The 15,604-nt window shown below is 49.8% G+C and overlaps 6 protein-coding genes across 6 annotated transcripts; 4 read left to right on the top strand and 2 right to left on the bottom strand.

Annotated features, from left to right (window-relative positions):
• Positions 1–1,164: 1,164 nt before the first annotated feature.
• Positions 1,165–2,934, top strand: PFLUO_LOCUS7425 (uncharacterized protein; the record flags this gene model as incomplete). Its single annotated transcript, XM_073785068.1, has 1 exon — positions 1,165–2,934. The coding sequence occupies one exon, from the start codon at positions 1,165–1,167 to the stop codon at positions 2,932–2,934; it is 1,770 nt and encodes a 589-aa protein (XP_073641460.1).
• A 4,175-nt stretch (positions 2,935–7,109) lies between these two features.
• Positions 7,110–7,617, top strand: PFLUO_LOCUS7424 (uncharacterized protein; the record flags this gene model as incomplete). The annotated part of the gene is made up of 3 exons (XM_073785067.1): positions 7,110–7,169; positions 7,242–7,376; positions 7,432–7,617. 3 exons carry the CDS (start codon positions 7,110–7,112, stop codon positions 7,615–7,617), a joined length of 381 nt encoding a protein of 126 aa, XP_073641459.1.
• An 825-nt stretch (positions 7,618–8,442) lies between these two features.
• On the bottom strand, positions 8,443–9,130 carry PFLUO_LOCUS7423 (Peptidyl-prolyl cis-trans isomerase cyp10; the record flags this gene model as incomplete). Its single annotated transcript, XM_073785065.1, has 2 exons — positions 8,443–9,063; positions 9,119–9,130. 2 exons carry the CDS (start codon positions 9,128–9,130, stop codon positions 8,443–8,445), a joined length of 633 nt encoding a protein of 210 aa, XP_073641458.1.
• A 129-nt stretch (positions 9,131–9,259) lies between these two features.
• PFLUO_LOCUS7422 (uncharacterized protein) lies at positions 9,260–10,674 on the top strand (the record flags this gene model as incomplete). The annotated part of the gene is made up of 2 exons (XM_073785064.1): positions 9,260–9,444; positions 9,495–10,674. The coding sequence occupies 2 exons, from the start codon at positions 9,260–9,262 to the stop codon at positions 10,672–10,674; spliced, it is 1,365 nt and encodes a 454-aa protein (XP_073641457.1).
• A 229-nt stretch (positions 10,675–10,903) lies between these two features.
• Positions 10,904–12,319, bottom strand: PFLUO_LOCUS7421 (uncharacterized protein; the record flags this gene model as incomplete). The annotated part of the gene is made up of 4 exons (XM_073785063.1): positions 10,904–11,327; positions 11,386–11,609; positions 11,663–11,817; positions 11,869–12,319. 4 exons carry the CDS (start codon positions 12,317–12,319, stop codon positions 10,904–10,906), a joined length of 1,254 nt encoding a protein of 417 aa, XP_073641456.1.
• An 810-nt stretch (positions 12,320–13,129) lies between these two features.
• PFLUO_LOCUS7420 (E1 ubiquitin-activating protein uba2) lies at positions 13,130–15,506 on the top strand (the record flags this gene model as incomplete). The annotated part of the gene is made up of 9 exons (XM_073785062.1): positions 13,130–13,189; positions 13,270–13,440; positions 13,553–13,789; positions 13,839–13,963; positions 14,012–14,404; positions 14,456–14,631; positions 14,681–14,793; positions 14,837–15,183; positions 15,239–15,506. 9 exons carry the CDS (start codon positions 13,130–13,132, stop codon positions 15,504–15,506), a joined length of 1,890 nt encoding a protein of 629 aa, XP_073641455.1.
• Between the last annotated feature and the right edge of the window lie 98 nt (positions 15,507–15,604).

The following is a 15,604-nucleotide window of genomic DNA, read 5'->3' as shown; positions in this document are numbered from 1 at the left end:
TCAAGTACTGCTTTGAGCGAATATCATCATCTTCCTTGGAAGATTTCTCTCCCATTTGTAATCCATGTAGACAACTGTAGATATTGCCGCGGGGTGGTTTCCGCAAACTTCGAAATGCGGGCGCCAATCGGGGCCTCACGGTATCTCTTCCCGGAGCCTCCGCGGTTCCCCGCCACCGGATAATTAGGGTAATCCCAAAGTTATCTTACGTGTGTTTCTTCTGCTCAATTCCCGAAACGTACCTTTCAATATGGGTTGGCTCAGCATTAGCCACAAATACCAAAAATCATGCTCTGTTGAACCGAACGTCAAATCGGCCACTGAGGATGTGAAATCGCGGATAGAGCACATAGAACATGCTAGCAGCACACCGTGCAATTTGGAATTCCCGTTCCAGGATGAATCCACGCCTGATCACGCGTTACCCTTCATTCCCGCCGATCGAGTCCGCCAACAAGCAATTGACACCTGCGGAGGTCAGCTTTTCGCCTGGATTGTCATTGACAATATTGTCTACGATTGCACAAACTTTATTCATGAACATCCAGGCGGAGATACCGTTATTCGAAGCTTTATTGGGGAGGATTGTTCCTGGCAATTCCGCCGCTTGCATTCTGGGCGGGCTATGGAGGAATATGGCCGACCTTTGCGTGTGGGACGGACCGAAGGAATACAGAATCGGTTCAAAGAGATACCGAGGTATATTGGATCATCGAAGCTAAAGGGCTAGGGATGGTAGAACTAGTTTATGTCCCAGCAAAGAGCGAGGTATCTATCATTATTATGTGTACTTGTAGTTCAATGTGTACATGGGCGAATAGCTGCTCATCAATATCTATTGCAGAGTTGTGCTTGACTAGAACAATGATTATGAAGCACATACCGTTTAGCAATACCTTTTGCCAAGACGAAAGGGGAATTGACTAGTCCCACGGCGAGGAGCGGACCATCCGCGCATCCCCGTAATCGGCACGGTGACCACGACGGATTTGTGCCCGGCGTGAGGGGTAAATGACTCCGCGCGGCGCCATAATATTTTCGACACGGATTGCGTAATGTGCGGTACCATAATTAAAGATTGAACTTGATATATAGGAAAGTATTCACGGCGCCTGAACAGTCCCCAATTGCCAAATCAAACATCTCTCGTTTACACCCATCAAAATGACTACAAACGGCACCAGTCCTGTCAGCGGCCTCATGAACTATGCTGCCTACCTGGACCCGACTACGAAACGCTCCCGTATCGGTCATTTGGACTTTGAGGCATCGACAATCACCCCGCTTGCGTTTCAGTCGGGAACAGCTCTTACCAACCTATACGAAGTGATTGCTGCCGGCGAAGCCAATACTGCTCCTTCCTCCGCGGAAAGCATCCCTCTTTCGACTGCAAAGCTTCTTCCTCCGATATCAGGACGCGATGTTCTGGCTGTGGGAAAGAACTACGCTGAGCATGCACGCGAATTCAATTCTTCAGGCTATGATGCTAGCGATAAGGTGGACCAACCCACACATCCTGTGATTTTCACGAAAAGGGCCACTTCGATCATTGCCAGTGGTGAACCAGTTCTCCTGCATCCCAAATTTACCAGCTCTGTCGATTACGAAGGTGAAATTGGGGTAATAATCGGAAAGTCTGGATCTCAAATCACCGAGAAAGAGGCAATGGATTATGTTTGGGGCTACACTATCGTGAACGATATGACAGCTCGTGAAAGGCAGCGCGATCATAAGCAATTCTTTCTCGGAAAATCGCCGGATACCTTCTGCCCGATGGGCCCCGTCGCCGTCCCCAAAGAGAGCCTTCCGGAAGATTTGAAGGTGCAGACATTCGTCAACGGTGAAAAGAGACAAGAAGGCACTCTCAAGGACCTCATATTCAGCATCCCAAAGCTCCTTGCCACTATCAGCACAGCTCAGACTTTGCAAACTGGCGATGTGATTGCGACTGGCACTCCTGCTGGTGTTGGGTTTGGGTTCCGACCTATGAAGTTCCTTAAGGCGGGTGACGAGGTTTCAATCAGTGTGACTGGGCTAGGCACTTTGAAGAACAAAATTGCAGCTCCAGATGCCAAAAACACTACCATCGACAGCCCTGAGCGATATATCCCGATTTCAAACCAAAAGGCACCAGCAGGTTCAGGCTTGACCAATATCAATGGAAAAGATTTATTCTCGCAACAACTGGGCAAGGAGGATGGCCCTCCGATTATCTTTATCCATGGGCTAGGTGGATCATCCTCATACTTCCACCCGTTGATATCCAAGTTGAAATCCACGAATTCGTTGCACCTCCTCGACCTGGAAGGGCACGGGCTTTCGCCAACTTCGGCACTAAGCAGCCTCACAATTAGGTCTTTTGCCGACGACTTCTATAACATGGCACAAGCTTCGTCTGTGAAGAAAGGAGCCACCGTGATTGCCCATTCTATGGGGTGCCTCGTGGCCATGAAGCTTGCTTTGCTACACCCTGAGCTAGTTTCAAAGCTGATTCTCATGGGCCCACCACCCAGTCCTCTGCCTGAAGCTGCTAGCAAAGGCACATTTGGTCGAGCTGCGCTTGTTCGTGAGAAAGGAATGCTCGGTGTTGTGGATGCAATTATTCAAGCGGGAACATCTGCATTGGTGCAGGCAAAAAAGCCGCTATCGATTGCTGCTGCACGCATGTCACTTTTAGGTCAGGACCCGGAAGGATATGCCAAAGCCTGCATGGCACTCGCTCGGTCCGTTGACGACAAATTGGAAGTCGAGCAATTGAAGTGCCCAGTCTTTATTTTGACAGGTGACGAGGATAAGGTCAGCCCGCCGCAACTCTGCCAGAAATATGCTGCCGACATCAAAGACGCGAAAACCCAAGTGCTAAAAGACGTGGGACATTGGCATTTGTTTGAGGACGTCGAGGGATGTGTTGACCTTGTTCTCGCGAATTTGTAATAGATTTGAGAGACCCTGTGAACTGACAGCCCTCTATGAAGTGGGCAATATCACGGGTATAGGCAAGACGAAGTGTCTAGCCAACGCAATAGTCCCTTTTCCAGTACATTAGGTGGCAGATTGGCCTGGAGAATAGATTAAACAAGTTTAGATCGGTCAGAAGTCTTTTCCAACTCGATATAATTGACTATATACGTATGATGTTTAGTCGATGCGAAAATAGATAGAAAAATTGTCAAGATGAGCGAACGGGATTGCACAAGGCACATCACACAGCGAAAATACTTAACACTGACATAATTCACTTCTTAGCACGAGGTTACAGACCTTCGTTCATAACTCTAGATGAAGTAACTCACCACATCCAGGCACTGAAGTATCTGCATCACCACGAGCTTGGTCCCCAGGGAAGAGCCAAAAGAGCAGCGGTTTTAAGGTTCTCGATGTACAATTTACTTGACCCCGAACAGGCAAGAGGTTGGGCAACCTATACCCTACCTCGCAAAATAATCCTGTTTACGTATGTAGGTGCATTTACCAATGAACAATTTCATCAACTGTCCGAGCCCTGTGAGAGGTCGGGATCCGTCTCCCCGTACTCATCGCAACCCAAATTTGCGCGGTGCCTCGGACAACAACCTTCGCCAGGACGGATACTCCGTCCTTCTCCGCTCAACAATCGCACTACTGCAAATTAAGATCCCCAATTACCAAAGCTAAGCGTGCAGAAATGCGGGGTATGGACGATCCGGGAATGAATTTCCCCAGTCAATCTTATTATAGCGCCCCTGCGTGTTCGCTGTTATGTATAGCGAAGAAGCTCCCCTGGGAACGACAAACCAGCCCACTCGGATTCTCCTAGTTTGCACTTATTACAAGGAAATTCAAGACATAGTGTCTACCACAAAATCCGCATTGAGCTTCGTTCAAACTTTTGACCATGTCATCAAACGACCTAGCAAATGATGGCTCGAAAGAAGATATTGGAGCCTCAACAGCTCAGTCGCAACACCTAGAGCGCCTTCGCACCGCAGGTGGTCATTTAGAGGACCGCTCTCAACCAGGACTGCCCGTTGTTCATCGCAAGCTCGCGAACCCTTCACCATTAGGGCTCATATCGTTTGCTACAGGTACGTTCGATGTCATCTGGAACTAGATCATGACTGATTGGTTAGACATGTTCCTCATATGCTCGTTCGGATTACATGCCAGAGGAATAGCCAGTCCAAATGCGATGATGGGAGTCCTGGTATTCTTTGGCGGTATAGGCCAATTCATCGTTGGAATCATGGAATTTGTCGCCGGAAATACGGTATGCTTCAATCAAACAAAGCACGGCGATAGTTCTTGACCACTCAAAAAGTTCGGTGCAACCGTTTTCTCCTCTTATGGTGCCTTCAATCTTTCTTACGCCATGATATATATTCCCGGATCAGGTATCATAGCCGCCTATACCGATCCATCGACCGGCGCACTGGTACCCGACTTTTATCAGGCAGTGTCCCTATATCTATGGGCATGGTTCATCGTTACTGTTCTCTATACTATTGGAGCAATGAGGTCTTCTTGGATCTTGTTCCTCGACCTGGCTTTCCTTGATCTCAGCCTGCTTCTTCTGGCTTGTGGGTTCATGGTCCAGAATAATAGTGTGCTGAATGCAGGATACGCAGTCGGATACATTGTCAGCTTTTTATCCTGTAAGTTGTGCATCCAACGCGGAGATTCCTTCATCACAAATGATGTCTAATATTTGTTGACTTTCTACAGACTGGGCTGGATGCGCTGGTCTATGGGGTGGCGGGGTAACTCCTATCAACCTTCCGACATTTGACATGCATTCGCCTGTGTGAATAATCCTATCTTGTGAAGTAAAGCTGCACGGTCTCTGGATATCCGTAGTGATAGAGGCAAATACCAGGTATCTGAATTTTACATCTGAAGGGATCAATTAGGCTTATTGTCAATCGAAAATAATTCTATGATCCGACGAGCACATTAATAGGGTGAAGTAGCCCATTATCACTTCAGCCTAAATTGTTCACAGGGTTATGGCTAACTGCGAGGTCTTCAATACTCGCCGCCAAGTCAGACCCGCCAACAGCGCAGCTGTTGTAGCAGTTGTGGGTCCGATTTAGGGACGAGTATACCTAATCAGATCGGCTCCAAATTAATGCATGGGTGGATTTCAGAAATATCGAGAAGTACTTATTGTCCCATATTCAAGATCCTACATTATTTTCTTGGCGGTTCAATAGAACAGAAACGTCAGGTTCTTGATTCGGATACCGGCACACTGACGCAGCGGGACATTTCGCTCGAAATAGTATTTGTTATGCCTCGGAGTAAAGTCAACTGTGTCAGAGTGGAATTCCCACTAGTAATTTACTAGGATCCATCTGCCGCATCCTGATCACTTGATCTCTTCCATGAATCTGGGCGTCCAGTGCGATTTCCACATTGCGGCAGTTTTTCGACTTTCTGTCCCCCATAAATTCAGGCATGATAGCTTGACTGAATACCATCGTTTTCATCATTGTCAGTTCTGACTACCTGGTAGAATTACTAGTGAATACGCTTATTTGGCATCCCCACATATTTTTACTGCAAGAAACAATGCCGGCACTAGTAATGTCAAACGGGCTATCGGCCGGCCGTAATTAATGTGGGGTTGAATACGTCCCGAATGAGGGGCGAGTAATCCAGTGGGTTGGGTGCTTAGCCCCTTCAAACGAGCTATCGGCCGATCATAAACAAGGCGGGGTTAAATACGTCCCGAATGGGCATTTGCTTCAACGCCCACAAGTTGTCCCTCTGAGGTCACATTCCTATCTTTCGTGTACCCCGCTCACCCTTTCGTTTGATCAACCCCCAAGGATGGATTCGAAAATAGGAGAGGTCCACTTGATCCAGGCGGCCACCGTGCTAATTGCAGTCTTATTGCTTTTGAACTGGCTACGCTCCGTGGTTTTTGATCCTCTTCGTGGCATACCTGGCCCATTCATTGCGAGATTCACCCGGCTCTGGCTCTTACGTCAATATATCAAAGGCAACTATCATAAAAAAAACATCGAACTGCACAAAAAATATGGTGCCTATCAGACAAGCTCAAGCCCCCGCTGAGAGCTCTGTACTGACTAATAATAGGGCCAATAGTTCGAATTGCGCCTGGGCAATACAGCATTGACAGTGTTGACGCAGCCCGAATAATCTATGGTCATGGTACCCAGTTTACGAAGGTAGCCTTCTCCACGCTGTCTATTTCTCACCTCATCTCGGTTCTTGTACCAATCCTGACTTGACCATTTTAAGGCTGATTGGTACCAACCATGGGGTGCTCCGCACGCGACGAATCTGTTCAATGAGCAGAATGCTAAGCAGCATGCCGAGGATCGCCGAAAAGTGGCCAGTGCTTACTCAATGACTTCGATGGTAGCCTATGAGCCATATGTTGAAGCTTGTACCAATGTTTTGTCTCAACGCTTATCAGAGTTTGCCGAAGCAGGGCTGGCAGCTGATATGGGCCACTGGCTTCAGTGTTACGCCTTTGATACGATTGGCATGATCACGGTAACGACTTTCTAGACCTTCTCATCGGTCTACCCTACTGATAGAATTGAAAGTTTGACTCTCGATTTGGATTTCTCGACGCCGGTCAGGATATCCATGGGCTGATCAATATTTTAACGGCTTCCGCCGCTATATCCAGTACCGTGGGGCTTTATGCTTCATTGTATCCTTTGGTTTTTAAGCTCATACAGACATTGAGTCCCAAGGGCGAGGTAAAAGGACCGGAAGCTCTGAGAGGATATGTTGAGAAACAAGTGTCAGCATTTAAAAAGCAGCCTCCATCAACGTCTTTGCCGGAATCATTCGTGACTAAATTCCTTCGCCTTCAACAAGAACGGCCAGATTATATCACCGAGCGATCAGTTTTTATTGCCGCCGCAGGAAATATTGCAGCCGGTTCTGATACGACTTCAATCACTCTGAGCGCTATTCTGTATTATCTGTGCAAAACCCCCAGAGTCATGCAGAAGCTGCGAGCGGAGCTGGAAGCACATATTCAATCCAATTTAGTTTCCGAGCCCATTACCTTTAATGAAGCTCAGAATCTACCGTACCTTCAGGCTGTCATCAAGGAAGGGCTACGCATCCACCCTGCCACCGGATTCACAATGCCGCGTATAGTACCAAAAGGCGGCAAAGTTCTTGCAGATCAATGGTTTCCTGAAGGGGTATGTACGCTTTGATTTCGATTTTGAGTCAAATTCCGGAGGAGCTTCTTATCACAGCTAACACTGCTACAGTCAACTGTTGGAATCAATTCGTGGGTAGCTCATCGGAACCAAGAAGTCTATGGCCAAGACGCAGATGAATTTCGGCCAGAGAGATGGCTGGAGGACGGTAGCCATAAGAAAGAACTTGAGGCATACTTTTTCGCGGTGAGTGCTCCCCAGAATACATTCATCGCGTGTCACTAACATTTCTCCCGTTTAGTTTGGCCAAGGCTCACGAACTTGCATTGGAAAGAATATAAGCCTTTTAGAAGTATCCAAGGGCATTCCACAACTTATTCGCCACTTCGATTTCACATTCGCTGGAGATGAGGAGTTGGTATGTCAGAACCACTGGTTTGTAAAGCCAGTCAACTTCTATTGCACTGTTACCAAGCGCAAGACGTAGGAGGATGCAATTGGCGATGAAATGTGTCATTGATTTTGCAGAGACCCTTAACCCCAACAAAGGCAGATCTTACACTGGCAAAGATGCACTGCCACATTGGAGTCCAAACAGTGCTAGAGGTACCCAGGTTGTCATGGAGCTCGGCAATACCTTTGAAATGTTCTCGTTGCGAAGCCGGCGCAGGAGAAGTTGAGTATGGATTATTTCCATCAGCAGGTTCCCTACTAGATAAAGATAGCTATAAGGGTTCAGAGTAAGGAGAACGTTGTGTATTTGACGATGTATATTGTTCCAGTCTATAGTTTTTCTCGGGTTTTATCATCAAAAATCTCCATGAAAATCCCTTATTTTCCGAGCTTTGGAATACCGGATGGCTGTATGGTTTTCATTGATATTTGAATAAATATGATCAAGATCCGAGTGGAGCAAAGTTGATAGTCATCTACACAAGATATCTTGATATCATAAGAGTCAAGTACAGTGCTATGACAGCTCATAGACTATTAAACATTTATTTCCTTTGGTCCATGCCGTCCAGGGTGTGAACTCGGGAGCACGTGCCTTCGTACGCAGCAGGAGAGCCGCATGATCTGGTCGATGCTGCCATGTGGTGTTAGATGAGGCGTTCTCTGCAAGAAGTGACTCCTGCTGAGACATTTTGCAGGTGTTGGTATATCGTGATGTATGGCCATTGAAGCAAGACATTCGACTAGAATGTTGGCGACGTGTTTGCAATCACATGGCTCTCGCAGGTCTAGCGTAGACACGGTTTCACGATCGTGCCCCTCGAGCCTAGCAACAGATAGAGAGTATGTATGGCCAACCTCACGTCGCAAATGGATTCGCATGAATAGTAATCCTATCAATGCGCAGCGGCTCATAATCTTCGCCTTCCTTAGGCTGAGACACGCGAGACTTCTTGTCAACCTTGACATTGGCCTTTTCAAGCTTGGACAACACATCACCACCCTCGTCCTGGGCGCTGAGATTCAAAACCTTGCCAAATACGGTACTGGCCCCATCGAGATGCGGCGCCGGCGCAAAGGCGATGAAGAATTGACTGCCGTTGACGGTTTGTCCCGTCGCATGCTGCGAGCCTGGAGCTGTGCTATCCTTCACAGGCCTCGATGCCATGGAAAGAATCCCGCGCGCATTGTGTCGTAGTGCCGGGAGACTGATCTCCTGGTTTAGCGCGGAGGGGTGGTAGATCGAGGTACCGCCTTTGGGGATTTCGAAGGGGAGGGGCGGTTTCGTTGACGTGGACGAGGATTGGGCAGCGGGTCCGAGAGAGATGTCGCCGCCTTGGATCATGAAGCCGGGGACGAGACGGTGGAAGGGCGTGTCGTTGTAGGCGCCGCAGGCGCAGAGGGCGAGGAAGTTCTCGACTGTCTTGGGGACGGCTTCGCAGAATAGCTCGACCTTGAGGTCGCCTTGAGGTGTGTGGAGCTGTGGAAACAGTCAGTGACAATTTCAAGAGCGTCTAGGAGAGTGGTGTGCTTACTGTAACTGACATCTTGTCTGATTGAGCATGGTGAAGTGGAAATCGCAAAGTCGAGGACAAGGTCTGGATGCTTAGTCACCACTTTATTTACCCTCCTTCAATTCCAACTTGAACTCCAACATCGTCAAGAGACTAATCACCATGAATAACCGCCCGGTCGAGCAAGCGCTGGGCACACTGCTGCCCACTCATGTGAATGATCTCCCTCAGGAGCTTCTGAGTCTGGCGCTGTCTCTAGTCGCACAATCCCGAAGCTTTTCCAGCAGCTTGAAGCCCGAGGAGGAGATCGCTCGGCCCTATGCATGCGCTGAAATCGCTTGCAGGAGGTAAGTCAGCTTCTCATTTCCATTAGTAGGTCAGTATCTCACAATTGCAGACTGAGCCGCTCTCTCAAACTCCCCCCGCTACTCGGTCACGCACCATGTCCTCCGCGCATCTACAAGAAGCTCTATTCATACCTTGACAAGTCACTCTCCGCAAGTTCGAGCGGAATTAAGCGCTCAGCCAGTGGCTCTGTCTCCGGAACGCCGCCTCGCACTGCTTCCGCGCAGACAACCCCTACCAAGGGCTCAACTGTTCGCAAGACCCCTTTGAAGCCGGCTCCCACGCCCCGCGGCCTACAGAACACGCCCTCGAAATCTACGCCATTGAAAAGAAGCGTCAGCGTCGCTAACACACTGGCGTCGCCCTCCAAATCGGCTCGCAAGTCTACTGTATCTCGTCCGAACGGCATTCATGATTCAACTATCATCCCCGATGCCCCAGATTGGGTGATGACGGGCATTCGCACGGTCTGCAAGACATTATCAACCCCTGCACCTCGCACAAATACGTGGTCTCGACCACCTATTTCTAGAACCCTGCCTCCTCACATCTTTTCCGGCGTTTCCTCCATCCTCTTTCTGACATCGAGCATGTCGAACGATGAAGAAGGAGTCAACGAAGAAACCTTGGACTTCTTGGAACCCATTGTGTCGATTCAGGGCAATGAGGATGACTTCCGGGAGCTCGTTTATGCCATGGTAGTGGCCGTATATTTCCTTGTTCTCACTCGACGGCGTAACTCGCCGCCATCAGAGGAAAGCGAGGAACAAGACACCGAAACCCAAAAGATGGACAAGAAGACTTTCAACGAAATGCGCCAGACGGCTCTCACTAGTCTCGGCCTGTCCACAGACCGACGTCACCGCGACGACGTTGACCAGTGGATTGCGGTGATTATGGAGCAGAGCTGGGCTAACGGGCGGGAATGGTTTGAGAATATCCCTTTCTCTAGGGAGCTGAACGGCGAAGATGAAGAGGGCCGCTCGTATCAAGATCTTGATGAAGAGGATGCGGCCTTGAGAGGTGTGCGGTTGCCCAAACGCCAGAATGCGGCATCTAGCGCTTCTGTCTCTGCTCCGCGCGGTGGTCTTTTACCCGGTCTGGGGACCATGATGCAGGACCGCGTCGACTGGTTAAGCGAGGACAGGCATGAGGACTTTGTAGAGTGGAAAGCGGACATTCTGGCTCGTATGGAGGGCATGCAAAGCACAGCTGGTCCAGCTGCAGCCTGACCCAGGCTCGCAATGATGCAATGGAGGTAATAATGGCGCATGAGGAATATTCGATACCCTATACAACGGAATGGAACGCATATTTAGGTTCGAGCCTTGTATTTCAACTCTTAGGTTATCGACAAAACCATCATCTATATCTGATGTCAAGTCTATTTTGATAAATCAATGCCCAGCGGTGCTTCCAGCGCAGTATGGGACAGGTTATATATGATGCCGGGCTTTGGTCTCAGTACCAAATGCTCCGAGTGCGGTGGTGAGGAATGGTTTCGTTGTGTTCGGCCTCCAGGTTTTTCATCGTATCGTACAAAAAGAAGTCGATGAGGATGGCGTTGATCCCGTAGGTTCTTTTTGGCATTTCGGCGTTTTCTGGTTGTTCTTCCGGTTTCTCGGTATGGTTGTTTTCAGGGGTCTTTGTTGCAGAGTGCGATTCGTCTTGCTGCGTGGGCTTGCTGTTCCCGTTCATCCTGACTTCCGGGTGTCGTTTCTCGATCTCGCGTTTGATCAACTCCACACACCAAATACTTGTGCCTCGCAACTCAATCTCCCATGTGGAGCCGGAGGGGAGAGGCTTTCGGGATCGGATGTGACTCTCCAGAGGGGGGAGAGACGCAGGCAGCCTAGCTGGTGCAGCATCTGAGGGATGCGATAGTCTAGAGAACCAGTTAGCTGTGATTTACTTCGGAGACAACAGAATACTAACCCGCAAACATGGTGATCTTGTCAATGTCATGAAACTCCCCAAAGTCCTCGCCATTGAAACAAGCCCACAGATCCGCTACAAGGATTTGAGCTCGCTTGTAGAGGCGTACCCGTCGGCCGTGAAAGACGATCTCGTCCCGGAAACAGGCAAAGTTTTCAGCGAGCAGGTTGACCAGCCCTGCGGCGGAGTAGTTGGCGCTGTCGATACAGTTGGCGAAACTGCCTCCGAACTCCTGCGGTGATCATCAGTACTAAGTAACGGCGTTAGAGGTAAAAGGGCACGTACTGTACTGAGGACCTCTCCAGCTTCGCGCAGGCACTGTACTCGCTCCTGGAACAGAGGGATCTCTTCGTCTGTAGCGGATCGGAATACATGCTTCAGCACTTCTTCGGTGCACTCGGTTTCATCCACCCAGAAGTCCGGATCTGTGATAGGGATATCTATGCGAGTATTAGCACCATATACTTCAACGGAAGCGCGACGTAACATACCCTCTTCAAGTGCTCTCTGCAATGCCGCCACCAAACTCCAATACCCCGTCCATCGCTTCCCACGATACTCAACGGCAAACCGCTTCGCCTCATCAGGCTCTTCGGACCAAAAGCTAAAATTCAACAGATCCATAGTGAAAATAAAATCCATCGTACTCTCATCCTTGGTCTTCGGGTGCAATTCATGCTCCGACCAGGTCTGCGTCGAGTACTCTTTCTTCTGCATCAGCCGCCATATTGTCTCGGCGGCCTCTTTGGTCTGCTGGGGACTCAGGGCCACATCAATGGCCTCGTCGAAGACGTATTGTGCGCTCTCGAGCACTTTTGTCTCGGGTGGTTGCCCCTTGGAAGGCTCATTGCCCAGTCCGAGGGATTTGCGCAAGAGTTCCAGCAATTCCGGGTCGGCGTCGTCGTCCGACCCTGAGTCGGCGTAGGGATCTGCTGCGGGCATTTTTCTTTCTCTCTCTGTCTGTCCAATGGAAAGTTCGGTGGATGTGTGGACTGAAGGCGCGGTGTATCCCCGATATTTCTAGTACTTCGGGGGTGGCGCGACCTCTCTGTGTGTGTGTGTGTGTGGAGCAGGGCTCAATCGAACACCCAACAGCGTCCAATCTTGATTCGGAATGTTTGAATCTCTGCAATGGACTACTTCTCAGCAAAGAAACCGATATCACCAGAATATCAGGGTGATAGGAGTCTGTCCGGCCTCCGTTGCGGCGAAAATTCGCCTGGATAGAGTCACCGGTTACGTAATCACAGCGCCCGCAAGGTGATCGAAGAAAAGATAGAGGTCTGGCTGGATCTTTGGAGTTGTTGATAATCAGAGAGGATAGATCTGGTCCTGGAGAATGGCTGCGCTGAGCATTGAGAGTGCTGGGCCATTTCCCCTAGTAGTATAGATACAAGTACTACTTATAGGGTGAGAGTCAGTACTTTGGCTTCATCTCGCCGATGAGAATAAAATCCCTAAAGCATTGCATAGGTATGCAAGGACCCGAAGATAGCATCAGGGAATGCAGGCAATTGCGCGTGTTTGTTGGGTGTCCAACCTTGGAAGTGGCCCGGACCAAACTGACCTCATCCACCTCCGCGCCTGTTCCCGGCTTCTCTTCCTTCCTGTCTCTCTCTCTCTGTCTTTCTTTCTCTCCCTCCATCCCACCACCCGCGCCGCGATTTTCCGCGCTCTTTGCTTGTCATCCCCCAGCCTTTTTTCTCAGGGCAATGACTCTCTAGCTCCCGGCGATTGTCATCTGCGCCCATCATGCGAGGTAGCTCCGTCAAGCGCTCCCTCGGAGCGGAACTCTACCACAAGATCAAGGAGGTAAGCCAATAAGCTACCCCTTCGCCTATTGAATCGACTACGGTGATCATAATGCTAACCCGGCCCTTCCCTATCTCTAGTCGAACGTCCTTCTCGTTGGCGCCGGCGGGATCGGCTGCGAACTGCTCAAGAACCTACTGCTGACCGGCTTTGGCGAAATCCACATCATCGACCTGGACACCATCGACCTGAGCAATCTTAATCGCCAATTCCTCTTCCGACACGAGCACATCAAGAAACCCAAGGCTTTGGTACGTCTAGCCGATCGCACTCCTTGCCCTCCCACTTCGTCCGCGCGAAATGCGCGCGCTCCCTGTCGCGTGATAAATGTGATGGTCTGACATCTGTTGGTGGGGCTTCTAGGTTGCAAAAGAAGTGGCGCACAAGTTCCAGCCCGGCGCAAAGCTCGAGGCATACCATGCGAACATCAAGGATGCCCAGTTCAACGTGGACTGGTTCAAGCAATTTAACGTTGTCTTCAATGCGCTGGACAATCTCGATGCGCGACGCCATGTGAATCACATGTGTCTCGCGGCCAACGTGCCGCTGGTTGAGAGCGGGACTACAGGCTTCAACGGGCAAGTCCAGGTTATCCGCAAGGTGCGCAGCTTCCAATACTTGAGCTTCGCAGTTTTGCTAACTCCAATAGGGTGATACCGAATGCTACGAATGCAACCCAAAGGAAACCCCCAAATCATTTGCTGTCTGCACAATCCGGTCTACTCCGAGCCAACCGATCCATTGTATCGTCTGGGCGAAGAGCTACCTATTCTCGTAAGCCCGTCAATAATACCCGTCGTTTCAGTTGCTGAAGTGTTCTAGGGAGATGTTTGGAACGAGCGAAAATGAGGCACCGGAGGTGGACGGTACAGAAAACGCGGAAAATGGTTGGTTTGACACATTTCCTGTTCAAGCAAAGTCTGACTCGCGAACAGCACAAGAAATCGAGGACCTACGCAAGGAAGCTCGGGAACTCAATGATATTCGGCAGTCCATGGGCTCAGACGAGTTCCCTCGCAAGGTGTTCGAGAAAGTCTTCCAAAAGGATATCGAGCGGCTACGTGGAATGGAGGACATGTGGAAATCACGCCAGAAGCCGGATGTGCTCGAGTTTGAAAACCTAGAGTCGGATTCTTCATCAATTGAGCCAACCATTTCTTCAACCGACCAGAGAGTGTGGGCGCTGGGCGAGAGCTTTGTGGTATTCAAAGACAGGTGATACTACTCCAATGATATATTACACATCTCAACTGACTTTTGTTACAGCCTGAATCGTTTAAGCCGTCGCTTCAAAGAGCTTCAAGAGGCTTCAGATGGCAGTGGCTCTCCAACTCTGGAGTTTGACAAGGATGACGAGGACACACTAGATTTCGTTACCGCCACTGCCAACTTACGCGCGACTGCGTTCCACATCGAGCAAAAGTCCAAGTTCGATACCAAAGGTGAGTCAATTCCGATTGCCTTGGCGAAACAAGATTGACATGCCCATAGAAATGGCCGGCAACATTATTCCCGCTATTGCGACGACCAACGCCATGACCGCTGGTCTTTGTGTGTTGCAGGCATTCAAGGTGCTCCAGAATGACCTGGCAAATGCTAAGATGGTGAGAATTATCGGCCAGCATCGCAGGTTCAATTGCTAATCAGCATCTGAAGGTCTTCCTTGAGAGATCTGGCGCTCGCGCGATCAACTCTAACACCGTGAATAAGCCAAACCCCGCCTGTACCATTTGCTCTGTTGCGCGTGGACGGGTAATGATCGATCCAGCGCGTGCAACCCTCCAGGATCTTGTGGAGGGGGTTCTTCGGCTTGAGTTGGGCTATGGTGAGGAGTTGTCGGTGTTGAATAACTCCGAGGTGATCTATGACCCGGATTTGGAAGACAACCTTGCCAAGAAACTATCCGACTTCGATCTCAGGAAAGACAGCTTTGTCACGATCATTGATGATGAAGATGAACCTCGCGTCAACGTTGAGCTGGTTTTCGTTGAAAGGTAGGTTCGGCCCTATTAACAAGCGAGACGGCTTTTGCTGACCACCTTCGTTCAGGACCGAGCCAGTGAGCAAGGCTGCCACGTTAGAGCAGACATTCGAGATTCCCCGGAAGCCTAAGCAAGCTCAACTGCCAATTCTCGGCGATTCTGCAGCCACCAACGGCATCCCTGTCATCGGCAAACGCAAGCGCGAGGCTGAAGATGGTGACATAACGAATGGCCATGCTGCCAAGCGTGTGGCTGGCGAGCCCGCGTCCAATGGTGACGACTCAGCGCCCATCGTCTTAGAGGATGATGGTCCCCTCTTGATTGAAGATGATTGAAGAAAAGAGAAAAACAAATAGCATGCATCCTGGGGGTTCATTTTTCAAGGTTTCAAGCAGGTGCTGTCATTTCCGGAGTTTAGAGGGAGGTTTTCCCA

Source organism: Penicillium psychrofluorescens (assembly GCF_964197705.1).
Source record: "Penicillium psychrofluorescens genome assembly, chromosome: 5".
Lineage (NCBI taxonomy): Eukaryota > Fungi > Ascomycota > Eurotiomycetes > Eurotiales > Aspergillaceae > Penicillium > Penicillium psychrofluorescens.
The sequence above is the reverse complement of the archived record's forward strand: the minus strand, read 5'-3'. Positions and strand labels throughout refer to the sequence as shown.